Genomic DNA, 25,489 nt, shown 5'->3' on the forward strand with positions numbered 1-25,489 from the left:
CCTGCAGCCCACGAACTCTTCAGCCTCCACGCCGTGCGATTGCCTTCGTCGTGGCAACGGAGCAGTAAACATCCGTTTAAACAAGGTTTGCTCTGAAGATTTTCTCTATTTGGTCTCTCGAAAGACAGACAATAGCTTCTCCGCTCCGCTTGTCCATGGGAAATATATGCGTTCGTTTTATGTGCTGTACCAAAATATGCACACTAGCGAAAGAAGATTCAGATTTCATACATTTGATTGCTCTCGTGGTACTGGTTCATAATGTAGGCACCTTGAAGCTAAGCGCAACAGTCAACTGTGTTGATTTTTTAATCCAAGTTGCAGTGTTTCATGGACTCACGTCCCTAAAATGTAACATTTCTTTTGAACCTCATTTTTTAAGCGATTTAATTTATGGTTTTTTTGCTGAGCTACTTAGACCCTACACAATGTAGGCCAAATGCTCTTGCCAAATTCACTTTTCATCATTTGGCACCCATGCCCTCCATTGCCCGGCCGGTGCCAGAAAAAAAATTCATGGGAACCGGAGCAACTAAATGCTCCGATGACCCAACTCTTCCACGAATAAAATAACAATATCCGGGCTCTTCGATGAATAAAATACAACCGTTAAATTCAGCTAGCGTTGCTCAAGACTCTGGAGAGAGGATATAGTTGGTTGATTCTTTTATGAGATGGGTCCCATGAATTATTTTACAGGACATGCTAACACTGCCAGATCGGTGCCTCAACAAAATTTCCTGGCATCGATATGAGGTGGCCTCTGTGTGTCAGGGATTTGGCATCGCAACATTGTGGAGGGCCTTATATACTCCCTCAATTTCACAAAGGTTGGCGTATTTTGTTTCGTTTCATACATTAAATTTATATCAATGGATTCGTCTTTAAAAGTTCTTACTAATAATCATGGTTTCGTATCATATAACTTACATATTAATAGAGTAATTCTTGGTTAAAGACTTGTCTTAACGAAACAAAATATGTCAACCTTTGTGAAATGCAGGGAGTAGTTGTCGTGGTATAGCGAGGTAAGCTGTGAGCAGATTATGCTCGTTACTCGCATTGTTGGATGCAAGTCACTAATGGTACTCGTGCTTAAGAATCAGAACACGACCTGGTACACGTTGTCTGTTAATGGAATGTTTCCATACAACTGTGCTATATTGAAACTTCATTGGAATTGTTTGTATCATTCTATATGCTGCTGACAATCGCCCGACATGGCCAAGAAGATCGATCATACAACCATAGTGCTCAATCTTGGGTGTTATTCTACATTTCTCTGCATGGAGTAGAAGTGGTGAAGACCTTCGTTCACCAACCCTCCATTTTCACAGCCATTTAAGACACCCACAAATGTAACATCCTCAGGGCATCATGCTAAACATCCTCAAGGCATCATTGGCCCGACCATGCATTGCAAGTCCACAGATCAAGGTGGTCCATGAGTGCAGGTCCCTCTTCCCAGGTGCCTTCTCAACACCCGTAAGGCCTCACATTTGGCGCACATGTCTATCAAGCATCTATACAATGTGCCGATGTCATTCTTCTATTCGTGATTCTTGTCAATATACAAATGGACCCAAATCCCAGTCTCCAAACAACCTGCACTTGCACAAGCACTAAGGACAGTGCTCATTATAGGCCCATTTGGGTGCACCGCTGAATTTGATTTCGTCCACCTCATAGAAGAACGTTCAAGGTGTAAAATGCAATTCCAAAATATCTAGGGGTATGATTGGATAAATTATAAAGTAAAGAGATGCCTAAACCAAAGCTCAAATCCAACCACTCACTAATGGTGGCCATATGCTCGGGAATCCACTGCTACTACTCCTCTCTTGCCGCCGCCGCGAGTTTATTCCTCTCGATCTCCTCTGCTTGTGCGCGTGCTCCAACCGGCGGGTCTTTTCTGCGGTGCAGGTGACGACCTCTCTCAGACTAGAATCTATTTTCGGTCTTTTCTGCGGCGCAGGTCCGTTCTCGGTCTCCTCCGCGAACCTATTTGAGCAATCGAGCTCTTATGTGTTCTTGTTTGTTTTAGTGCGCATAGTTCTGGCGACTTATAGTGGCCGCGTGGCATGGAATTGTTATGAATTCTGATTTCTGGAGTCACCATGTCATCCAATAGATCATCTCTTCCTGATTGTAACTTGCATTGGTAAAAAATAAGTCATCTGAGACAGGGATATGAGGACAGATGCTTTAGAAATTTAGTGTGCATGATGATGTGTGACTTTTTTTTTAGTGATCGAGATGATACTTTTTGAGTTATCTGATAATGACCCATCCAAGGTCTCAGTTTGCCTTATCTTATTGCTGCTCGGTTGACTTTGGATTCTGTGCCAGTTTCATCGTGTGGGTGATGCTGGTTTTATCTCTTTGACTGCACAGCATTAGCAGGGTCTCGTTGGGTTCAATAGCCATGGATGATGCACATGCCTGTGAAGCAGCCACTGATAAAGGATTGCCTTCAGGGATTGATGCCTCCATGGTGGATGAGTACGCTTCACAGTCCAAATTGTTGCAAGAATTCGTCAAGATACCCAATATTGGCAAGGCTTGGATCTTCAGTTCCAAAAATGGTATGGACTGTTACTATCATCTTATCCAGTTCGTGTGAACTTCAAATTTCTCACTCTTCTTTTGGTGGTCTGAAGAAAACACTTCCAGGGCAATGGTTTCTATTGGGCAATCAGATCTTTTGGCCAACAAAAAGAGAAATTTCCTTCTAAATTCTCATATCTCAAAAAGTGCCGCAAAGTCAGTCAATTTCCAGTGGTCTCCCTTCCCGATTGAAATGAGCGGAGTGTCAGCAATTGTTCCATCACCATCTGGAGAAAAACTTCTTCTAGTACGGAATGCTGAGGATGACTCTCCTACAAAGTTAGAGATTTGGGGGCCCTGTCAGTTGGAAAATGAGATACATATTCCAAAATATGTTCATGGATCGCTGTACGCGGATGCTTGGTAAACTCCCCTCTTTATTTTGTTTATCTTTTTGGCAACAACGAGCATTCTTCATTTTACCATTGTAACTTTAGCTTGTGTTTTACATTACTAATTTACTATAACACAGGTTTGAGGGGATTTCGTGGAACCAGGAAGAAACTTTTATAGCTTATGTCGCTGAGGAGCCTCCTCAACCAAAGCCAGAGTTCAATGATTCAGGTTACAAGAAGGAATGCTCGTCTCAAAAGGACTGCAAGAGCTGGAAGGGACAAGGGGATTGGGAAGATAACTGGGGAGAAACCTATAGTAAGAAAAGGATACCTGCTTTGTTTGTTGCTAACATCTCTAGGTATGTTTCGGGCTGACGTGAAGATATAAATTCAAGAAGGTTTACAAAATGGGTGATTTTCTGAGGAATTTTCCATTGCAGTGGTGAAGTACGAACTGTGAAGGGCATAAGTAGATCATTAAGTGTTGGCCAGGTGGTTTGGTCTCCATCATCTTCATATAGTTTGGTTTTTGTGGCATGGTCAGATGATAATGGTTTCCAAGAGACACCAAGGAAACTTGGTATCGTATACTGCTATAACAGACCTTGTGCTCTGTATGCTGCTCCTGATCCTTTCAAGGAAGAAGCTGACAAACCATCAACTGAGTGAGTATATCTGTCCCTGGTAACATTTGTTTTTCATTTTTATTTTGTTTACCTATTGTCTGCTGCAAGATACACGTTTTTGTATGTTGGAGGTCTTCGTGTTATGTTTGATGTTTTATTGCCAATGATACCTTAAGATCGTTTGCATACAAGTTAACAGGATTGGCTATATTACTGTACTTTCTCTTCATTAATCGTAGCTACAGGGAAGACAGATCATAGATCATATGGTATGCACTATGCAGCAGGTTCACAAAATGTAGGTTGTTTTATTTTCTGACAACATGTTTCTATCATGGTAACAGCTCCAAAGCGGATACTACAGCTATGGTCAAGTTAACAGCAGATGTGAGCAGTGCTTTTTTTCCACGGTTCAGGTAGGATAACTCCATTTGTTCAGTGCTGATTTTTAATTTAGGCCACACAGCTCCACTAGATGCATTGAAAGTAATGACAGCTTCATTGATAGATTTTACTAGTTTTTTCTTCTATTTTTTCTCTTTTGAATTGGGATTGTTCTGGCCAGTGGCCAGCATTGCCATGTGTTTTAGCAAATAACATGGACAAACAATCATGATGCCATACAGTGGGATGATGGGATGAATGTTAAATGATCTTTTGCCCTACCCAAGCCACACCAATAGATTAGTCGTGCATGCGATCAAGTTCATGCGTGTTTAGGCATAAAATATCCGTTCCTGCAAGGCTGCAACAGTACAATCCTTGTACGTGATTTCTTTGGGCGTTGGGATACACTCGGGGTACCAGAGGGTTCACCACACAGATTTTTACCAGGTTTGGACCCCCAAGGATTGGGTAATAGCTCTAGTATTGCATTGATTTTATTATATCGGGTTCACAGAGTACAATTGTGTTTACAGAGATAGGTACTCGGAGAGTCAGAGGAACACGACGGGTTAGGGTTTCTGGCTAAGATTGCTTCTGTGGCTCTTCTGTTGCTTGTAAATTTGTCCCTCTTCCGGACCCTAGCCATCCTTACGTAGCGACAGTATGGTGGTTAGGTCCTGCTCTCAAAGTAGGACTCCATGACGCACCGGATTGGTTTCCTGGTCGTATACGAGTAGGACTTGTGTTACTCCCTCTCAAGTAATCTGCAAGGCTTCTTTAGGGAACCCGGGTTGTACCTCCTAAGTCAGTGGAACCCCATGATGAACCCCGCTAAGACTACGCATATTCCTAGGCCCACCAGGCCTGTTTATACGGCGTATACGTTGTAGTTGTACTCTAGTATGACTATCTAGCAACAATGCGCTTATCATTCAATGAGTTAAAAAGGGACTCGACTGTCAGTATGTCACTATTCAAACAACAGCAAGTCAGTGTTTGGTGTTATTTCAATCTGAAAGATACATAATCTTCTCCATGTCAAATAGGCCAGTTGCCAGTGTAGAACCTGGTCTCAGTAGTCATCAATCTCTGTGTATCACAAACGTTTTTTGTTATATTTTATGCTCAAAATTTCAATTCTTTGTTATGTTAATTTTTGTTTTATTTCTCTGCAAGAATGGTTATGTTGATTTTCTGATGCCTATATATTTACATTGTAATGCTTTTAATGAGAGGCTTTATTGCGCAGCCCGGATGGAAAATTTCTTGTGTTCATCTCAGCAAAGAGTGCTGTGGATAGTGGAGCGCACAATGCCACAAATTCAATGCATAAAGTTGACTGGCCAGCCGACGGGAAACTCGAGGGGAGCCTTAGTGTTGCTGATGTGGTATAATAATGCAGTTCCATTTCTTATGTGGTTTCCTAATTTAGTTCAAAACTTAACATGAATGATTTTCCTGTGAATTTAGAAGCCTCCAAGCCTATAGTATATAACTTTGGACAAATATACCCAAAATATTTTATTAGAACGTATCAGTTGTCAATGCTGGATTAAGACTTGCAGGGATTTGTTGAAGTGCCTGAATTAAAGTTCATTATGAAAAAGTTAAAAGGGTAAAAGAAGTGAACTTATATAATGGTTCCTTTTCTCTTATAGGCCTTTCTGTTGGGAAAAAGTGCCTCATATAGTCATATCTGATATCACATGCCATTATTTAGGTACCCATTGTAATGAGCCCTCAAGACGGGTGTTTCCCTGGGATATACTGCTCTGGCTTACTTAGGTTTCCATGGCTTTCTGATGGACGGACTATGGTTTTGTCTTCTGTTTGGGGAAGCAGGGAAGTAATACTTTCTGTCAACGTTGCGAGGTAGCTACATGCATTTATATGTTCTCTGTTAGACTGATATGGCTAACTAGTTTATTTTTTATGAAATAACTGTTTTCCTCCACAGCGGTGAAGTTTCAAGAGTTAGCCCTCTAGATTCAGATTATTCATGGAAGGTTCTCGCACTTGACAATAATAACATTCTTGCAGGTAACCCTGAATTTCTACAGGTTTACAGCAGATTTGCATATTTCTATTTGCTAAGCTTTCATATTTATGTTCCTTCCCACTCCTTTGATCCTTTCAGTTTCCAGCAGCCTCATTACACAGCCTCAAATGTACTATGGGTCTGAATCTTCTCAGACTGACAAGTCTTTTCAGTGGGACTGGCAGGAAATTTCATCTCCATTTCCAAAGCCATCTGATAAGGTTTGAGTGAAGGACATTATAGTCCCCCCTCCTCTCCCCCTGAATTCCAACAGATGATTATGGTGCAAACTAAGCATTTCTATGATGTCTGTTTCACAGGTCAGCTCCTTATTAGCCGATCATAAGTTCAGTTTACTTAAAATTCCAATCAGCAACCCTTCTGACAAACTTCCGGATGGTATGCTAGCAACTTAACACCACATATTCCATTTGCAGATCACCAATTTACAGCTAACTGATATAACTTGATTATCTTCTGATAACTTTGTGTGAAGTTGATACTCTTCTGTTTATTTCTTATAAACTATTCATGAGATGCTCACCCGGTGATCCTCTTCTACTGCAAATAGTAGAACGAATATTATACTGAGCTATAAGTGTGGCGTGACATAACTGTGTTGTATTAAATAAATGATACACTAGAATGCATAATCTAAGACAAGATTGTGCAGTTCATGATAGTCCAACTTCTGTGCATCCTTATAATAGGCAATGTCCGGATAGTTCAAAATTGTGAACGTGACCACTGAATGCCATGATATTTTCTCCTTCAGAATCTTCACTGAAGTAGTATGCATGGATAACATTCTTATTTAGACATTCATTCAGTATTTCACTTGACACTTGACAGTTCCATCAAACATCCAATTATAACTGTATATCTTGGATTAATCTGTAGAGCTTTGATTATTATAATAATGATATCCTTTTATCTTATTTAACAATAGCTATAGCTGCACACTTGCACTATGACTGTATTTTCAGTGACAAAAATGAGTTATCTCTTCCTCTCTCATTTGATTATGTCACTTTTATCTATTCAGGTGCTAAGCTGCCCTTTGAGGCTATTTTTGTGTCTTGCAAGGATTCGACAAGTAGTCCAACGGTTGTTGTTCTTCATGGCGGCCCTCACTCAGTTTACCCATCAAGCTATTCAAAATCCTTGGCATTTCTTTATGCACAGGGATATAACCTACTTGTTGTAAATTACAGGTGAGTCTTGAATTTGAGTATTTATATCTTGTAATGTTCCATCAGTACTCAGTAGAATATTGGACGGTGATGTTTTGAGGTAGAACGGCTCTAGGTGAAGGGGAGCAACAATTGTGGGAGTAAGAGACCAGAGGGGAGTTTAGGTACTAGAGATTTGTTATTCCATTACCTAATCCAAAGAGATGGCAGTTCCATGTTTATAACCCATGCTTCTAACTAGTCCAACTATGAGGATATGCGTGTGTCGGTGCTGACCAAGGTTTTAAATCGCGCGCTAAATCATTTCGCGGCGGCATCCTCCAGACGCAATAGCGGCCGCTATTGCACGGCAATCGCGTCATCGCGTACAAAAAATTTGTGCCATATCTAAACTTATCTGTTATATAATGAAGAAGTTAATGCAAAATTAGGGATCAACGTTGATTTCATGGCAACTGTCATAGCATCGCGCCGAGGCTTCGTGCCGCTATAGCGGCGAAATCGTGCGCTGTTTGTTTCCATGGTGCTGACTCCTTGTGCACAGCCATTATATCCTTCTAAGCTCCATCGTTCCTTTATTTGGCATGATATTGGTTGAGAAGACACTAACATGGAATATCTGCACACACTACTCTGTTGCTTAGGGGCTCGTTGGGGTTTGGAGAAGAAGCACTGCAATCTCTTCCTGGCAATATTGGTTCTCAGGTGTTACTAATTTGTTTCCATGTTTAAGATAACTCTCCCTACATGTCAAAAATTACCATGAACAATCTATCATATCATGTATTATTGGTTTGAATCCTCATGAACAGGATGTGAATGATGTGTTGACAGCTTTGGACTTTGTTACAAAAAGAGGATTAATAGATGCATCTAGAGTAGCTGTAGTCGGAGGTTCACACGGAGGTTTCTTGACAACACATTTGATCGGCCAGGTTCTTCGACTGCCTTTTTTCTTCCTTAATTATATGTCTATGTGCTTATAGTTTGCTGTCAGCTTATATTTTCAACAGAATTTACCTTGTAATTCACTGTCTGTGAAGTATATTCTCACAGCTTATATTCTCATCATAATCAGACTTCATTAGCAAAATGAGCATAAAAGAGGCTTCAGTAAAATATAACAGGATTTAAGATGATTCCAAGTCAAATTGTTGAGTTATAGAAATCATACTTCACGTTCAATGCTTCAGTACTGACCTGTGTACTAAAATATATCCTGATGAATATCAGGATTCAGCAAACTGGGGAAAAAAAACACCAGTTTCTTTCTTGTTACACTGAGTTGTGGTGATTTCGCCAGTTCCAGCCTATTTTTACTTCAATTATTAAAAACAGTCTGCAGAAATGTTCTTACTGTCTGTTTAGCATTTGCTATTTTCTTGCTGAAATCCCTGCAAATTGAGTCACGAGAAAACAGTCAGCTCTGTGTCTCATTGGATTCATAGAAAAGAGTTCTAATTAGAAGTGCTGAGGATAAGCTCAGGCCCCGAGCCCCAGCCAAAACCTATAATTTGAGTTTTGTCAATCCAAAAACATTTTGAGTTTTGATGTTAGCATAGGAAACTGTACTTCCTCTGGGAACTCGGTCCAGAATGGTCTCTTTGACACTATTCAGGTTCCAGAACTTCAAAAGCTTGAGACACATCGACTTCATATATCACATAAATGTTATTCTTATGTTTTATGATCTAGCATATTGTTGACATGTTATTTGTTGGAATGCAGGCTCCAGAAACATTTGTTGCAGCAGCTGCTCGGAATCCAGTATGTAACTTATCATTGATGGTAGGAACCACTGATATCCCTGAATGGTGTTTTCTAGAGATGTATGGAAAAGAAGGAAAAAACTGCTTTACAGAGTCTCCTTCAGCTGAAACTCTTGCTCAGTTTTACGAGAAATCACCAATATCACATATTTCTAAGGTATATTTGTGTTTTGCACATTTGTATGCAAAATCATTTCTGAAATCTATGCCTTCAGAGAACAGGAGTTTGTGGATGCAAAGGTAGAGACAGCGAGGACTGTTTTATCGGAAATTAATTGCTTGCCGATATTATCACATCTGCAGGTTAAGACACCAACACTCTTTCTCCTCGGAGCAAAAGATCTCCGAGTTCCTGTTTCTAATGGCTTACAGGTACATCCGTACGCAAAGGATTCTGTGCATCCTATTCTGTTTGATAGCATTGGCAAGCTTTGACTTTTCATAAAAACTGAGTGAAAGGAAGCTGTTTTGGATTTTGATTCCTTGAAATATTACTAGTACCACTGCTGTCGGTGCATGTTTAGGAAAGCTAAGATCTTTTTTCCCGAAAACAGAAAATGGGTTAAAAGCCCACCACTCGCATTGTTCATTGTACATGCTGCTGCTGCTGTTCAATTCAATCTATACTAAAGTACTAAACTGTTGTTGCAACATTTTCAGTATGCAAGGACTATGAAAGAGAGGGGACTTGAAACCAAAATTATTGTCTTCCCAGAAGATAACCATGGACTTGACAAGTTAGTTTAAATTTCCAAACTATTTACCATGATTACTACACAATGTCTCCCAACATTTAACTAGACCAAACTTTTTTCTCTTACAGGCCACAGGCTGATTATGAGAGCTTCCTCAACATTGGGGTTTGGTTCAAGAAGTATATGAGCAAATAAACATTGGGCTTCTTGTAACACTATGATCTTCTTGTATTTTTCATTCTGGTGAATAAATGTAATTTGGGTTAAAGGAACCCCCATGGAAAGCATTGTTCGATCGGCAATGCTGATAAATGACGTCTGTCATGGTGTTGCTGTGCTGGAATAGTTGTTGGAAATTCAACTTGTTCAAATATGATCCGAATCTGTTACCAACTCTGCTATACGTAGGGATAGGTTTGGGCTTTGTGTTAGTATACGAATTGAACTCGTTTTCTTTGTCCTATTAGAACCCATGTTTATTGCCCGTTATATATACTTCACGTAGTCTCGTCTAAAGACGGACGGTAATCTCTATTTTCGTAACAAATGGTACGAGAGCCACGTTGTTGAGATTAATTTTTGAAACACCTTCGGCGAGTTGGTTTCGCCGAGTTCGCGTTTCGCGCGCCGCGCGAGTTTCCGAGACTGACGGGATTTCGTCTCCGTTTCGCCGAGTTCCCGAGCCGAATCGAAGACGCTGCTGATTTGGTCTTCTACTCGATTTCGTATTACGCGTTCCGTGTCGGACACAGAAGCAAGCCGACCGAGACGTGATTACTAGAGCAGAGGCAGACAGCAGCATCAAGCGGTTCGTCGGTCCGACCGTCCGAAGCAGCAGGCGGAGTATCGGAATCATCAGTACGAAACAAGCAGCAGGCGAAGCATAGCGTGACGTGCACGAGCAGGGAAAATCAACGGGTGCAAGTCCCAATACAGCAAGCTCCCGGCTCTCTCACGTGAATCACAAAGATCAATTTTTTGATCCAAAATTGCTAAGTCCACATGGTGTCTACCAGTTGCTATCTATTCAGTTTTTTGTTCTGCAAATTAATTCAATCAAAGTACTACTTTGTGCATCCAGTTTTATCTACTCATGGCTACCATGAAGTACGACCTTCCGCTGCTGGATCGTGACACAAGGTTTTTCCTATGGCAAATCAAGATGCGGGCGTTATTGGCGCAAACCGATTATGATGATGCACTGGATGTATCCGCGAAAGAAAAATCTGCTGACTGGACTGATGAGGAGAGAGAAAGGATCGCAAGGCTATGGCTCAAATTCAACTTCATCTGCACAACAATATTTTGCAAGAAGTCTTGACTGAAAAGACAGCCGTCGCTCTATGGTTAAAGCTGGAAGAGATTTGCATGTCAAAAGATCTCACCAGTAAATGCATCTGAAGCAAAAGTTATTTCTCCACCGATTGCAAGAAGGATGTAATGTGTTAAATCACATCACTGAGTTTAAGGAGATTATATCTGACCTAGCGGCAATGGAAGTTAAGTATGATAAAGAAGATATGGGTTTAATGCTCCTATGTTCACTGCCAAGTTCTTATACCAATTTTAGAGATACCATATTATACAGCCGTGATACTCTCATCCTTAATGAGGTTTATGAAGCTTTGCACTCCAAGGAGAAGATGAAGCATATGGTGTCTCACGTTGGTTCAAGTTCGTCCCAGGACGAGGGATTATCTGTTCGTGGCAGGACAAATGAGAGGAGCTCAAATAATGGAAATAGAGACAAAAGTCCAAACGGCTACAGAGGCCGGTCAAAATCTAGAGGCAAGTACAAGTCTTGCAAATATTGCAAGAAAGATGGGTATGAAATCTCCGAGTGTTACGAGTTGCAGAACAAGGAGAAAAGGAATGACAAATTCAAACAGAATGATCAACAAGAGGATGATGCCCGAGCCACCGTTGTTAGCAAACAAGATTTTGATGGTGATGTTCTCGTTGTCGTTACCGGTGATTCCAAAATAAGAGATGTTTGAGTTCTTGATACAGCATGTACTTTCCACATGACTCCACACTGGGAGTGGTTTGCAACGTATGAAGCGATGTCAAATGGTTCTGTGTTGATGGGCGATGATTCTCCATGCGAGATTGCAGGCATTGGCACCGTTCAAATCAAGATGTTTGATGGCACTATCAGAACTTTATCGGATGTTCGCCACATTCCGAGTTTGAAGAAAAATCTTATCTCTTTGAGTACTCTTGATAATAAAGGGTACAAGTATTCAGGTGGAGATGGGATCGTTAAGGTCACAAAAGATTCTCTTGTTGTGATGAAAGGTGATATGAAGGCTGCAAACCTTTACCACCTTCGAGGTACGACAATTACTGGTAATGCTGATATGATGACAAAGCCAGTTTCTGCCAATAAGTTTGAGCTTTGCTCAGACTTAGTTGGTATTACTCACTAGTCCTATGGACTTTGACACGCAAGGCGTTTATGCTCATTTGTTTGGAGGTGTTTATTTTTCTTCGACTACTGGAGGGGATTCGGCTCAAGGTGAAGATTGTTGATATATGATCCGAATCCGTTACCAACTCTGCTAGATGTAGCAGGATAGGTTTGGGCTTTGTGTTAGTATACGAGTTGAACTTGTTTTCCTTGTCCTATTAGGACTCATGTTTATTGCCTGTTATATATACCTTATGTTGTCTCACCTAAAGACGGCATGTCGTCTCGTACTTGTAATACTCCAACATAGTGAAGTTGCGCTTTCGTGCATCCGTGGTTTTTCCCGCGAGGGTTTCCACGTTAAATTTGTGTCTCCGTTTCTAGTTTAATCTCTATTTTCGTGGAACAACTATATTTTGTTCCATAACATTTGGCTAAACGCCTGATGGTTTTGCTGCTCATAATTCTCCTTGCAAAGGGTAGGGCGTTCGTTTTGAGTTTGACAGGGAAAAAGACTTGCAAGACCCAGTTCAGTGCTGTTCAGAGACAGGGAAATGCTGTGAAAATTCTGCTTTCCCATCTCTAGCATAGTTATTAGGTAACACCACAAGTAAAAGATGAATCAATTAATATCCCATAAGGTGTCCTCTTGATCATCTGGTTCTCAATATCTAGCCACATGACATGATTAACATGGTATCATAAACTACATTAATGTAATTCATGCCAAAAAAATGACAAGAGATAAAGTATAAAAAATGCGCACCATGCTATTCGGTGTCTTCTTCATGAGTGGTGTATGCTGATCTGACGCAACCTTATCGTTTGGTTCTCTTTGTCTTATTGCTTGTGTTGGTATGCATGATCAATAATACCTTTTAAGATTCTTTTTTCTTATTTTTAACCTGTACTTTGAAGACTTTGGTGACATGCTGACACAAAAGGAAACAGAATTTGGTGCCATCTGATCAATTGATTGCTGCTGGATTGGAGGATATGTAACATTAGAGGGATCTTTTTTTTTCCTCGAACATTAGAGGGATCTTTCGAAGGTACTGATGGTATTTTAAAGCTCACTAGAGTTTTGAACCTGCCATTGCTACTCCACTGCAAAAACAGCAAAACTATGTAAGCAATCATCCCTTTCTTTATCTCTTCAACAGCTGCTAATTTTCTGCTCTGATTCTCGTGTTCTTAGGTAGGCTAAAGCAACATCCAAATGTCCACATCTTTGGATGATCCAGTATTTTTCTTCTTCAATTATGTTCTTGAGTTGCTCTTGCATTTGTAATGGAATCTGTAGAGAATAAATTAGGCTACTGTTTGTGGCTGAAATTTATTTATCTGTATTAGATTGGAATCTTAATGCAACAAAAAGCTTTCCCGCAACCGCAAGTGACTGTATATGGAATCACACAAGAGTGCAGGTGATGTTTATCGAGTGGCGTGCTAATGTAAGGCACTTGAGCTGCTGGCAGTACTTCTTGACGTTCAAGTTAGGATTCTCTTTTTTTACCTCTTGTTAGCGGATTCTCTGGGAATATATATACTTGAGCTTCTTATGGCATGCTTAGCATATTTATCCTTGTGAAGGATGCTGATTTTTCTTAACCCAGTTTATATATTGTGCTCCTACTGTCAGGCATGCAAGTTTCTGAGCCTGCATTGAAGAAAGAAAATCCATTGGGAATGGATGGAACAGCGCCTGAAGAGTACGATTCACAGTCTAAGTTATTGCAAGAATTTATCTGTGTCCCAAGCATTGACAGTGCTTGGTTTTTCAAAACCAACAATGGTAGGACTAAGATTTTCATCTATAGTCATTAGCGCTCATCATTAGATTATCGCAAATTTAAGCTATATCTAGAGGGTCTAAAAAAGCAGTCCTTCATGATTGCAGGGGAAAGATCCACAGCAATGTTTTCAGTTAGCCAACCAGACCTTCTGGCTAACAACAATAGAAAGCACATTTTGTATTCACATATTATGAGACATGCAACTAACTCTCTGGAGTGTTATTGGTCTCCTTTCCCTATTGAAATGACCGGAGTATCACTTGTTGTTCCATCCAATTTGGGATCGAAGCTTCTCGTGGTGAGGAATGGAGAGAAAGGTTCCCCTACAAAGCTTCAGATTGTTGATCAATCACATGTGGAGAAAGAGATACATGTAGATCAATCTATCCATGGTCCACTTTTTACCGATGAGTGGTAAATGTAGAGCACTTTCCACCCTCTTGATTCTAATATGACTAGTGCAGCATGACATTATTTTTGTCGGTTCAGGTTTCATGGGGTTTCCTGGAACCAAGAAGAAACCTTCATAGCATACATTGCTGAAGAGCCACCTCAACCAAAACCAGCTTTCAATGATGCCGGATATAGGAAGGAGGGTTCCTCCGAGAAAGACTGTAATACGTGGAGAGGACAGGGGGGTTGGGAAGAGGACTGGGGTGAAACTTACTGCAAAAGGGGGAGGCCCTCATTGTTTGTTCTTGATATTGCTAGGTACCTCTGCAGTCTGCACCGTATTATTAACGCATCGATCCTTAATCCAACAGTATATATGACTTACAAAAGCAATCATAAACTATTGTACTTTGGTGCGTGCAGTGGACAACTACGAGCTGCTAAAGGCATTGCAAAATCTTTGAGTGTTGGTCAAGTTGTTTGGGCTCCACCGTCTTCAAATGGCTACCAAAAGAATTTGGTTTTTGTTGGATGGTTAGAGCACAACGGGTTTCACAACACTGCTAGAAAACTCGGTATCAAGTACTGTTCTAACAGGCCATGTTCTCTCTATGCAATTACCTGCCCTTTCCAAGAACCAAATGCTGATAATGCGTCGGTTAGGTGAGCATCCATGATGCTGTAACTCTCAAGTTCATAAAATATCTATATTTATCAGTGCTTCGTTGAGATAGAAAAGAAAAAACTCTGACATATGTTCGTTGGCCAGTTGTAGTATAATCTAATCCTGTATTCTTAACAGTGGTGGTAAATCGGACTGTTCTTCAATAGCTACAAACTTAACCCCAAGCATAAGCAGTGCTTTCTTTCCACGGTTCAGGTATGTTTGTTTCAGTATTTCTGCACTTTCTTGAAAGATTTCGATCCATGCTAGACAATTATTCACTGAATAGCTCATGTCAACAGCAAGGATGGAAATCTCCTGGTGTTTCTATCGGCAAAACGTGCAGTTGATAGTGGAGCACATAACGCGACAGATTCACTGCATAAAATCAAATGGCCTGTTGATTGGAATATGGATGAACACCTCGGTGTCATGGATGTGGTATGCCCATCTAATCTAATTTTACCTTTGACTGCCATTCCATGTCACTCTGCAGTATATCTGGATTTTGAATTGTTCCAGGTTCCTGCTGTAATGTGCCCTCTTGATGGCTGCTTTCCGGGCCTGTACTGCTCATCCATGCTATCCGATCCTTGGCTCTCTGATCAACGTACAATGATATTAGCATCTGCTTGGAGAAGTACTCAAGTGATACTATCGATAGATGTTTTAAGGTAAATAAAAGTTTACTTGATCACATATTCCTTTTAGAGCTTGTAATAAAACATCACTTTGATATGCTAATTTCTATTTCTTTTGACAGTGGGGAAGTTACAAGAATAAGTCCAGAAGGCTCAGATTACTCATGGACTGCCCTTGCAGTAAATGGCAACAATGTCCTCTCAGGTAGAAATTCGAAGTGCAAACAGGCAGTATATTTATGTATCACCTTGTGAATTTTCGCATGATGGTATGGTTTTTTAATCCTCTTGTGGTTGATTTAGTGTCAAGTAGTCCCATCGACCCTCCTCAACTTAGTTATGGCCGTCAAGCGGCCACAGAGGATCAAATATGCGGATGGGTTTGGGACGAAGTTCCTAGTCCGTTGATGGCAGCAAGTAATAAGGTAAATCACCATTTCCCACGCTGCTGCATATCTTCTTTATGATGCAAATATGAACCACCTCTGTTTCTAAATATAAGAAGTCCTAGCTTTGTCCTAAGTCAAACTTTTCCAAGTGTGAGCAAGTTTATAGAAAAATCTACCACAATATACAATATCAAATGAGTATACTATGAAAATATATATGATGACAGATTTAATAAAGGTAATTTAGAGTTAAGAATGTTGATAGATTTTTCTATAAATTTGGTCAAACTTGAAGAAGCTTGACTTAGGACAAAGCTATGATTTAGGAACTAATTATCATGTCCCCCTCTGTCGTTTGTGGCAGGTAAAGGCTTTGTTATCGCGCCACAAGTTCGGTATACTGAAAATTCCAGTCACTCAACCCTCTGACGAACTCTCTGACGGTATTGTGATGAAAACAAATGTTCTGAGCTATTTTGTGTTACCTGACCATCCTTCTCTGGTTGATACTTTTCCTGTTCTCAGGTGGTCAGCTTCCATTTGAGGCTATCTTTGTGTCCTGCGAGGATAGTTGGCAGAAACCAACTGCGCTGGTCCTTCATGGTGGCCCACACTCGACGTCTGTATCAGGCTATTCAAAATCGTCGGCGTTTCTCACTTCACTTGGATTTAACCTGCTTATTGTAAATTATCGGTATGTTTCTCGGAACTTCTCTGCATTTCTGTCAAATGATGAACATTGATCTGCCTGATGTCTCATGGTAACATGAAAAGAGGTACGCCGGGTTTTGGGGAGGAGGCTTTGCAATCACTTCCTGGAAAAGTTGGATCTCAGGTGTGTAACCTGGTTATATTCTTGATCCTTGTTCCTTGTGATTCATATCTAATTTCTGAATTGTGGTTAAAGGATGTCCAAGATTGTCTTACCGCGCTGGATTTCGTAATCAAGGAAGGACTGATCGATGCATCTAAAGTAGCGGTTGTCGGGATTTCGCATGGTGGATTCTTGGCAACCCACTTAATCGGTCAGGTTAGCATCTTAACAGAATTCAGAACAATGGCAGGCATGGTTGATGAGTTTGCTGCTCCTATTTTAGTTGTTCCTGGTATAATTTTCATTTGGCTCCTCTTTTTTTCTGCAGGCTCCAGATAGATTTGCCGTGGCGGCAGCTCGAAACCCTGTATGCAACCTGTCCCTGATGATTGGCACCACTGACATCCCAGACTGGTGCTACGCAGTGGCCTGTGGAAGCGAAGCGAAAATCGATGCCTCTGAAACCCCTTCACTTGACCATCTTCGTCTCTTTTATCAGAAATCACCAGTTGCCCATATTTCAAAAGTATGCCCTTCATGTCTTCTCTTGGATCACCCAACGAGCTGGAGAAAAAGGATAATTAGATACTGAAAAAAAAAACCGGAACTTTGATTCTACAGGTGAAAGTGCCGTTGCTTATGCTTCTTGGAGGAGCAGATCTTCGAGTACCCATTTCCAATGGCCTACAGGTACATCAATATCTGTGGAGATATTCCCCAACAATTTCAACCCATAACCGACTGAACAAAGAGTTCAAACGCACCTTGATCTCATGGTTTGCTTCGCCACAAAGGACCATTTCAGATCGATATGCCATGAAATTAGATTTCTTTTTAGCAATTTACATAGAAGAAAGTGCACTTATACTTTCCCTGTAACTCCGTTTCCCTTGTACTTTCCGTGTTTCTGGTAATTGCAGTACGCAAGAGCTCTGAGGGAACGAGGAGGCGAGATCAAAATCATGTTGTTCTCAGAGGACATACATGAAATCAATATGTAAGCCTGAGATTGAACTGATTCCAGTTTATCTGCCTCCCATTTAAGATTATCATGGTTTCACATCGGATTCATGGTTCCGTTGTTATATGCAGACCACAATCAGATTTTGAGAGCTTTCTCAACATTGGAGTCTGGTTCAAAAAGCATCTGAAATAGATCAGAGGCGGCTACCAGGCGTTCATTTGTCCATGGAGATCTTCAAAGTTATTATAGATGAATTGCTATCATGTGGAGACTTGAAAGCATTGAGAACAAGTGTTCATAAATAATGAGCCTGAACAGAGGCATAAGTTAAACTTGTATCAAGTTATGATCATGAGAATAATACATTGCTGATGGCATAACCACAGCATGTCAGCAACTATCACACTTTACAACAAGTAACCAAACATCTAGTGCTCTGAACATCAGTCTAGTTCTTGGTTGAGGTCTGGGCAAGGTGAGCTTGGATTCTGCTTGTGAAGTAGGCCTCTAACCTGCAGGATCAAGATGAACAAAATTAATACGCGCTTTGCCAGACAGGCTCAACACTAAAAGCTGACTGGGTTTGCCAGAGTTATCAAACCCAGCTGCTGTTGTGCAGTACCAGAAAGATAGGACGACAGTACTGAGTAAACTAGGTAGAGAGATGCAAAAAAATTAAAAAAAAGGACCACACGAATAAGAAAAAACTCCAGAAACCACCTACTACTGCCCAGTTTCCATAAATAGATCCCTGACAGGTGATCAACGGATATGCAAAGAGTAGTTGTAGGTTCTTCACTCACCTCGTGGAGCATTTGAAATATATCGTATCAGGAGAGTTGTAAGTTCTCGCATTGACAAACATTCTCTTCAAGTCAGCTACAAACATCTCTAAAGTGACATAATACTGCTCCGATTCAACTCTTCTTGACATTGTCTTCAAATCTGCAGACGGCTTGTGCTTAGAAACTGATCAACCTCGCATGCTACATATCTTTTGAAAGGTGGATGACAGGAAAGTAGAGCCCATAAAATATTTAATCTCACCGATAGGATCCTTGATAATTTCATAATAATCTGGAACATCACGTGAATCCACCGGTTCTTTGAACGGCCAAGCATCAGCGTGATCAAGCAAATTCTGCAACATTAGCAGTCCTTCATAAAATGATAGGCTATTTGATACCTCTTTAATTTTACGCTAGTACACATTAGCTTTTTGCAGATTTGTCAAATCTGTGGTAGGAGGGTCCACAAATCTTAAGGTGAACAAAGTTACATGTTATGCAATGCAATCAAGTCTACTCCCTCCAGTGTTAAAAACTTGATGTTTGGACTTTGATATTGAAACGGTCTTCAAAACATAACTTTGACCATTATGCACAATAGTTATGAAACCTGATAAAATTACTATTTATGAAAAGAATCACAAAGAAAAATCTATACATACGAGTTTCACACATCCATTCAAACTATTTAAAAAAAAAATTGACACGCAAACTATTTTAAAAATATGGTGCCCAAAGTTTAAAGTTTGACCAAAGCTATGTCCAAAACGTCACCTTTTTAAAGACTGGAAGGAGTACTAAGTAAAAGAAACACACATGTCATATAAACAGATTAAGAAAGATAAAAGATTTGCCTTCAACAACAACCGCATAAGGCTAGTGAGCTGCTGTCTGTAAGTATTGTAATCCGAGGAAAATGATAAACGTGATTTGGAATGTCCCCACTGATCAGGAGTCCACCCAGCTTCCTCTGCATAAAAATGACAGTTGTCAGATTTGCATCATTACTAAATGAACAAGAAATGTAAAACTAAAAAGCCAGAGCTAGAAACAGATAGATGCACCTAAGGCATCATTAATATTCACCAGTCTCCTCTCACGACAAGTTGTTTTACTTGAAGAGATTTAAAAACTAGCTAGTAGCTACAGGTCTACAAGAATTACAATTGGAATTCCGGTAGAAGAAAATACAATTGAATGACCTGAATACCTTTGGGTAAACCGAACCAATTCGAGGGGCTACAAGATTTGGAGTGAAAAGAACGCTAGACCCAGATTATGTGGGCTACATTATTTTGAAAAAGAGGGGTGAAGTTGCCTATTGGGCTAGAACTGCCAGCATCTCTATCAGACGTACACAGCATGCTCCATATATCTCATTTAAAGACATGTCTTCATGTTGGTATAAGATAGCTAGCTGTAGCAGGTTCAGTAAAGGGTGAATGCAAACGGTGTTCAAGATAGACAGACTATCAGAACTAGCTTTAGGGTGTGAACAACGAAAAAAAGGTTTGAATAGGAAAAAAGTTTGACAGAAAAAGTTGTGCATTGATATTACTTACTCAGACCAGGGATATCTTCTGGTTTCATCAGTCTTCTTGGAATACCAGCTTCTTTCTGCAAAGAATGAAATGAGATTGTTAAATGACAAACTAACCTGGCTAGTAAATACTGTGCGCAGGAGTGTGTAAGCTTGGTGTAAGGAACATCAGAAAAGGCAAATTGTTTACCTTTCCCTTTGCTTTTATCATGTCCAGTAAACCCCAAAATGAACAAAACATAATGAGACAAACTACAAGCAAGAAACTAGAAGAGCAATATTTGCCCCAAAAGACACCACTAGTTAAGAAGATGCATAGTACGTGGATACTAACTAGAAAAGGAATTATTCCAAAATGAAAAAAACATGCTCAGTAGGAGATATAACCATCCATGTAAGAGACCAAATTTTTCATGTAGTGCATTCCTTTTGTAAGACATAATTATCCATATCAATGGTGAGAAACAGAGACAAGACATATTTTCCAAGGAGAGCAAGCTAAATATTCTCTTTTTACATCTAACCGTAGTTTCCACACCACACCGCCAACTTTTTAATACAGCAGGAAACCTAACCTTTTGAAAATCAATTCCTGAATAAACAATATGGCAGTTCGAAAGCTCTCTGATCTTCTCATCAATAGCCTGCAGAGTAGAAGAGACAGTCAATTGCCAAAACAAACATCTAAAGCTTATCTTACAAAGCAAATGTCATACTAGATGCTGCAAGGATGAAATGAAAAGAGAAAACATTAAATGACGAAACAGTGATATCATGAAATTGGAAAATGCAAAATGAAAGCATCAAATATCAAAAGTTGAAACTGATCGAATAAACGGTGAACTTTTACTGTGACTGGCAAAGGAAAGCTTTAAAGATCAGAAGATAACTGGGAAGTACAAATTAGAAGTGTAATTGAAAATTTGTGAATTAGCTTAACTGGTACTCCCTCTGTCTCATATTAAGTGCCGAAATATTACATGTATCTAGACGTTTTTTTAAGTACAGATACATCCATATTTGGGCAAATTTGAGTCACTTAATATAGGACGGAGGGAGTAATAAACTAAAGCACATAGAAAGACAATCGATTCCAAATCCTACAAAGCAAATGTCATACTGGATGCCAGAAGGACGAAAAGAGAAAACATTACATTACGAAATGGTGGTATTCATCATGAAATTGGAAAATGGTAAATGGAAGCATCAAAGATCAAAAGTTGAAGCTGATCGAACAAAGATCGAGAACTAGGAAGTACAAATTAGAAAGTGTATCCGACAATTTGTGAATCAGTTTAACTGGTAATTAACTAAAACACATAAGCTAAGAAAAACAGTGCATGCCAATCGCGACCATTGAAAGATGTGAAACAGTAAAGAGTAAAAGCCACAAGGTCTAATGATAAGACGACACGACACTAATTCCTTTTGTATCAAACACAGAAAGGAAGCACTAAACGGATATCAGTGAAATAACTATGCCATGACACTAGTTATGGTCATATGCCATGTCAATGGTTATGGAAATGGGCCCCTTTCCTGATCTTCTGTGGGCAATTGCACACTCAGGGGACAGGGATGGGAAATTTGAGACATACGCTCCTTAGCAGCAATGATTTCCTGCCAGTCAACCCAATCCGATGACAACCCACTCCCCATTACCGTTTCCCTCCAGTCACGACCCTACATGAATCATGCATGTTCTATTTACTGATTTCAATGCCTCAGTCAGTCGTTGATACCAAGACCATGACAGCCCTCCTTACCCATACGATCATAGATCCAGTGCCAAGCTCGCCGCTCATGAAACTTGAACCACAGAGTTGGTTGCTTGTTTCTGGTGTTGGCATTCATGTATGAATAAGACACAGGTTTGTGTGTATGAATTATGATAGTAACTTAATTGTCTCGCTTCATGCATCCAGAAATTCTAGCCTAGAAGCCAGTCGTAGCTCAGGGACATTCTCTGGATCCTGCTGGGGGCATCCCACTCTTGCCGTTCCAACTTGTTACTAATCCCTTCACAGAAGACCTACTGTTAGCATCTTCTTAACTAAATGTTTCATTGCCTAAATGAGTAACATGATTGAACCAAAAGCAGACTTGACCTAGTAGACTTGTTTTTAGAACATTGAGCAGTGACGTAAACTGATTAGCGGTTAGAAATGAGCTGCAAAATTCTCAGTAAACTCACTATCCATTAACCACCTGAGTAAAGAACAGTAAATACTGCATACCAAGTAAACAGCCTGTTGAGTGTTAACCCATCCTGTTAAACCTGCTGACTACCTTGTTTTCGGGACCCACTTATTAATGGGAAAAGGTTTTTCCGAGAACATTACACCTACTTATTGATGGCTGACAAATGTCGTCAAAAGAGGATTGGTAGGAGATAATTGCTCAGAATTCATGATTAGGGCAGCTATTAGCATGTTACCACATACCTGCCTTTGACGACGAATCATTGTTGCCAGATCAACATATGGCAGCTTTTGATCAATTTTGCATTCCATTAATATTCCTCCATCGTAGTCCTTGATGTACCTAGAACCACTCAACTTCTAAAATCAGCACTGGTGAAGTAATAATTAGATAGATCAATAATAATATTCTTTGATCACACAGAACACACAAAATCTTTGCTTGTAGCATACTAACCAAACAACAAGAGCTAATATCACAGTTACATGTTATCCAAGTGTAACTGAGACACTTTATAGTCTTCAAGGAACGTGATAAATTGACAGGCCAACATAATCTACAAATATATGCTGCATAACGGGCTTACCCATGCCATCTTTCTTTGTCGAAAGTGATCTCCTTTGTGAAACCCTGTAAATGGAAAAGAAGTTACGATAAATCAGAACCGAACTTTTTTGTAGTACAAGTTCTCATTAGTGTTCTCTTCTGCCTGAAATCTCAGGAAATCTTATCAGGAAGAACCTGCTAAGTAATAAAACTGATTCTAGACCTGACACGTAGGAGAACTGATCTATATCTGACAACGGAACTGCAAGCAGGTAAAGTTAAGTATTAACGTTTGCCTGATGCAAAGTTGTAAGACATGTCGGGCACAATATTTCTTGCAAAGAACTTTCAACTCAACCTGACAAATAACTTTATAAATGATCAAAACGTTGCTCCTTACAACTCTATATGTAAGGCACTCATGGTATGAAGGCACTACGACATCTGTGTGGCCTGACTAAAACAGGAACCTATTTAGATTATTTTTTAATATACATTATATGTATTTTGTAAGGTTAAATTATCACAAGTTTCTCCTTACAACTCTAAATGTAAGGTACTCATGGTATTACGGCACTACGACATCTGTGTGGCCTAACCAAAACAGGAACCTATTTTAGATTATTATTTTTAATACACATTATATGTATTTTGTAAGGTTGTACTGTAATTTGTGCATACTGCTTTAGATAGCCACACATAATAAATGAAATGTTAGGTTTTCAGTACTAACACAGAGTGTAATACATATACTCTAGGAAATATGTTATAGGAGGTCAGATAGCCACACCTGCTTTACAAAATAGCCAACAGCATTGTTATCAGCATAAGTTAAGAAATGAGTGAGACCATCAGCATCTCGGGCATGTTGCTTCAGATGATTCATTAACCTTGTTCCGTAGCCTTTAACTTGCTCATCGGCTGTAATTGCACAAAATGCTATTTCTCCGAACCTCTGGCTAAAATTTTCAAAAGCAGAATTAGGGCCCTAACTTATGCAGCAAAAAAGGGACATCATTGTCATGGTGTGAAACAGAGTGTGGTTGTGGTATAAACGAATCAATAACCAGAGAAACAGAAATGAACATATTTCCATCCCGCAATCTAAACATATCTCTATCCTGCAATTTAATCTGGTAACCGCTTTGAAATCGTTGAATAAGTACAATTGTATGAGACGATCACATCATTACAAGTCAACATTAACTGACAATCTGGTTAGATTGAATAAATGCTAGCACTGAAATGGCAACAATACCTTACATAAGGGCGGTAAGTAATGCCTCCTACAACATTATTATTCCTGATAACCATCATTGACTTGTGAGTTCTGCACAGCAAAATAGAGTAAGTTACCTTGTGTAAGTACCACGATATTTAAGCACCTTCCAAAAACAAAGACACATTGGTTGTATCTAAATTCTAGACCATATGCACATTAGACCAGGCATTACCTATCCATAACAAGTCGGACAATATACTCTTTTGGCATATTAGGGAGCTGCCGCGCAAAGATATTCTTCAAACCTACCAACCTGGGGAACACATAAAGGTCAGCAACAACTGCCAGTTTCTTATTTTTTTAGTGAAATAAATTATAGTGCGCACCAAATCATATGTTCATCAACTCCATCGTTACAATAGCAGAGAAATTTCAGCTTCCCTGTATCTTCCTGCAGAATAAATTCACCTACCTTAGCAAATCATAAATACTGGATAGCCCTACAACCTAACGAACGGTTAAGCATAATCAAACCGAGAAACAAAAAAAAAACAAAGTTCATACCTCGCGCTTGAGGCCCTCCTCGCGGGCGCTGTAGGCGCCGCTGGTCTGGATATTGTCCGTGAACAGCCCTTTGGAGTCCTCCTTCCCGTCGCCGGCCGCCGCGGACGTGGCGTCGGGCTTGGGAGCCGCCGCCGCTGCGACGGCAGATGCGGACGAGGAATCGGGCTTGGGGGGCCTGCCGGAGGAGGAGGTCGGCACGGCGTCGAGGCGGGCGGCGGTGAAGGTGGTAAGGGAGTCGTCGTCATCTTCGTCGGAATGGGAGGAGGACGGAGATGACGGGTGCGAGGGCGAGGATGGGGAAGTGGCGGGCGACGACGGCGCGGTGGTGTCGTCGTCCTCGTCACCGGTGGCGTCAGAGAGGGAAGGCGGCGGGAGCTTCCGCTTACGGTGAGAGGCGACACCGCCCGAGGTGGCACCGGAGTGGGAGGGCGAGGGCGCGGCGAGGCCGTCCATGGGCTTCTAGAAGGTTCGTAGGATTAGGGTTCTGGGGAGATCTAGGAGTCGGAAGCTTCCGTGGCCCTCTGCCGCTTGTGATGTTTGTTCGAATCGGGTAGGAGGCGACGGGCCGAAGGCCAGTTACACTCGGTGGTCTCACTGACGGTGGAACCCGGGGGGGGGGGGGGGGCGTTTGGATTGCGGTTTGGCCCCCCTCAACCCCCTCAAAAAAAAAACTAATGCGGACATCGTTTGGATTAGAGGCACAGAATCAGAACCACGCCAATATTTTGGTCGCGCTGTTTAGTTTCTACGCTCGCACGCTGGCGGAACGCAGGCGGCGAAATCGTTCGCCAACAACTTGGCGTGCCAATTTTGGCGTGGCTGGCAGGGGCGAGATCCAAACAGCCCCGTGGAACCAATGGTTTGCGGCCGGTGCCCGGTGGTAGGCCGGGACCGAGTGACACGGGG

The 25,489-nt window shown here is 40.7% G+C and overlaps 3 protein-coding genes across 7 annotated transcripts; 2 read left to right on the forward strand and 1 right to left on the reverse strand.

Annotated features, from left to right (window-relative positions):
• The first annotated feature begins 1,764 nt into the window (after positions 1-1,764).
• Positions 1,765-10,139, forward strand: LOC100824207 (acylamino-acid-releasing enzyme 1). 2 transcript variants are annotated; one of them, XM_003573875.4, is made up of 18 exons: positions 1,765-1,923; positions 2,395-2,585; positions 2,661-2,970; positions 3,080-3,301; positions 3,383-3,607; positions 3,913-3,984; positions 5,205-5,343; positions 5,676-5,827; positions 5,913-5,995; positions 6,093-6,214; positions 6,314-6,392; positions 7,039-7,207; positions 7,831-7,891; positions 7,999-8,121; positions 8,915-9,112; positions 9,259-9,327; positions 9,616-9,692; positions 9,779-10,139. In XM_003573875.4, the coding sequence occupies exons 1-18, from the start codon at positions 1,799-1,801 to the stop codon at positions 9,843-9,845; spliced, it is 2,484 nt and encodes an 827-aa protein (XP_003573923.1). In that variant the 5' UTR covers positions 1,765-1,798; the 3' UTR covers positions 9,846-10,139. The 2 variants fall into 2 exon arrangements, with proteins under 2 accessions (XP_003573923.1, XP_010234726.1); XM_010236424.3 differs by having other exon boundaries at positions 1,775-1,923; positions 2,350-2,585.
• A 2,806-nt stretch (positions 10,140-12,945) lies between these two features.
• On the forward strand, positions 12,946-18,141 carry LOC100837577 (acylamino-acid-releasing enzyme 2). Of its 4 annotated transcripts, none has more exons than XM_010236427.3 (19): positions 12,946-13,188; positions 13,414-13,514; positions 13,703-13,855; positions 13,961-14,270; positions 14,346-14,567; positions 14,673-14,912; positions 15,052-15,129; positions 15,216-15,354; positions 15,436-15,587; positions 15,677-15,759; positions 15,858-15,979; positions 16,308-16,386; positions 16,469-16,637; positions 16,718-16,778; positions 16,851-16,973; positions 17,086-17,283; positions 17,379-17,447; positions 17,678-17,754; positions 17,850-18,141. In XM_010236427.3, the coding sequence occupies exons 3-19, from the start codon at positions 13,705-13,707 to the stop codon at positions 17,911-17,913; spliced, it is 2,337 nt and encodes a 778-aa protein (XP_010234729.1). In that variant the 5' UTR covers positions 12,946-13,188; positions 13,414-13,514; positions 13,703-13,704; the 3' UTR covers positions 17,914-18,141. The 4 variants fall into 4 exon arrangements, with proteins under 4 accessions (XP_010234729.1, XP_024316856.1, XP_010234727.1 ...); XM_024461088.1 differs by having other exon boundaries at positions 13,414-13,487; XM_010236425.3 differs by lacking the exon at positions 13,414-13,514 and having other exon boundaries at positions 12,947-13,188.
• Positions 18,003-25,158, reverse strand: LOC100824513 (histone acetyltransferase GCN5). The gene is made up of 13 exons (XM_003573876.4): positions 24,584-25,158; positions 24,406-24,470; positions 24,252-24,332; positions 24,056-24,127; positions 23,588-23,756; positions 22,838-22,881; positions 22,494-22,593; positions 20,625-20,693; positions 20,072-20,126; positions 19,364-19,479; positions 18,769-18,862; positions 18,525-18,666; positions 18,003-18,233 (listed from the first exon to the last, which is right to left on the reverse strand). The coding sequence occupies exons 1-13, from the start codon at positions 25,034-25,036 to the stop codon at positions 18,170-18,172; spliced, it is 1,524 nt and encodes a 507-aa protein (XP_003573924.1). The 5' UTR covers positions 25,037-25,158; the 3' UTR covers positions 18,003-18,169.
• Between the last annotated feature and the right edge of the window lie 331 nt (positions 25,159-25,489).

The sequence above is a fragment of the Brachypodium distachyon genome, chromosome 3 (genome assembly GCF_000005505.3).
Source record: "Brachypodium distachyon strain Bd21 chromosome 3, Brachypodium_distachyon_v3.0, whole genome shotgun sequence".
Classification (NCBI taxonomy): domain Eukaryota; kingdom Viridiplantae; phylum Streptophyta; class Magnoliopsida; order Poales; family Poaceae; genus Brachypodium; species Brachypodium distachyon.

Bases quoted from the DNA above. Each gene is read 5' to 3' on its own strand.
- LOC100824207 (XM_003573875.4), top strand. From the start codon at position 1,799: ATGGTGGCCATATGCTCGGGAATCCACTGCTACTACTCCTCTCTTGCC. The intron at 1,924-2,394 runs GTGACGACCTCT...TTGACTGCACAG, and splicing joins GGGTCTTTTCTGCGGTGCAG to CATTAGCAGGGTCTCGTTGG. The intron at 6,393-7,038 runs GTATGCTAGCAA...TTATCTATTCAG, and splicing joins TTCTGACAAACTTCCGGATG to GTGCTAAGCTGCCCTTTGAG.
- LOC100837577 (XM_024461088.1), top strand. From the start codon at position 13,466: ATGGAATCACACAAGAGTGCAG. The intron at 16,387-16,468 runs GTATTGTGATGA...TCCTGTTCTCAG, and splicing joins CTCTGACGAACTCTCTGACG to GTGGTCAGCTTCCATTTGAG. The intron at 17,284-17,378 runs GTATGCCCTTCA...TTGATTCTACAG, and splicing joins CAGTTGCCCATATTTCAAAA to GTGAAAGTGCCGTTGCTTAT.
- LOC100824513 (XM_003573876.4), bottom strand. From the start codon at position 25,036: ATGGACGGCCTCGCCGCGCCCTCGCCCTCCCACTCCGGTGCCACCTCG. The intron at 20,694-22,493 runs GTATGTGGTAAC...TCTACTCTGCAG, and splicing joins TGATTCGTCGTCAAAGGCAG to GCTATTGATGAGAAGATCAG. The intron at 18,234-18,524 runs GTGAGTGAAGAA...TTGATCCTGCAG, and splicing joins TATTTCAAATGCTCCACGAG to GTTAGAGGCCTACTTCACAA.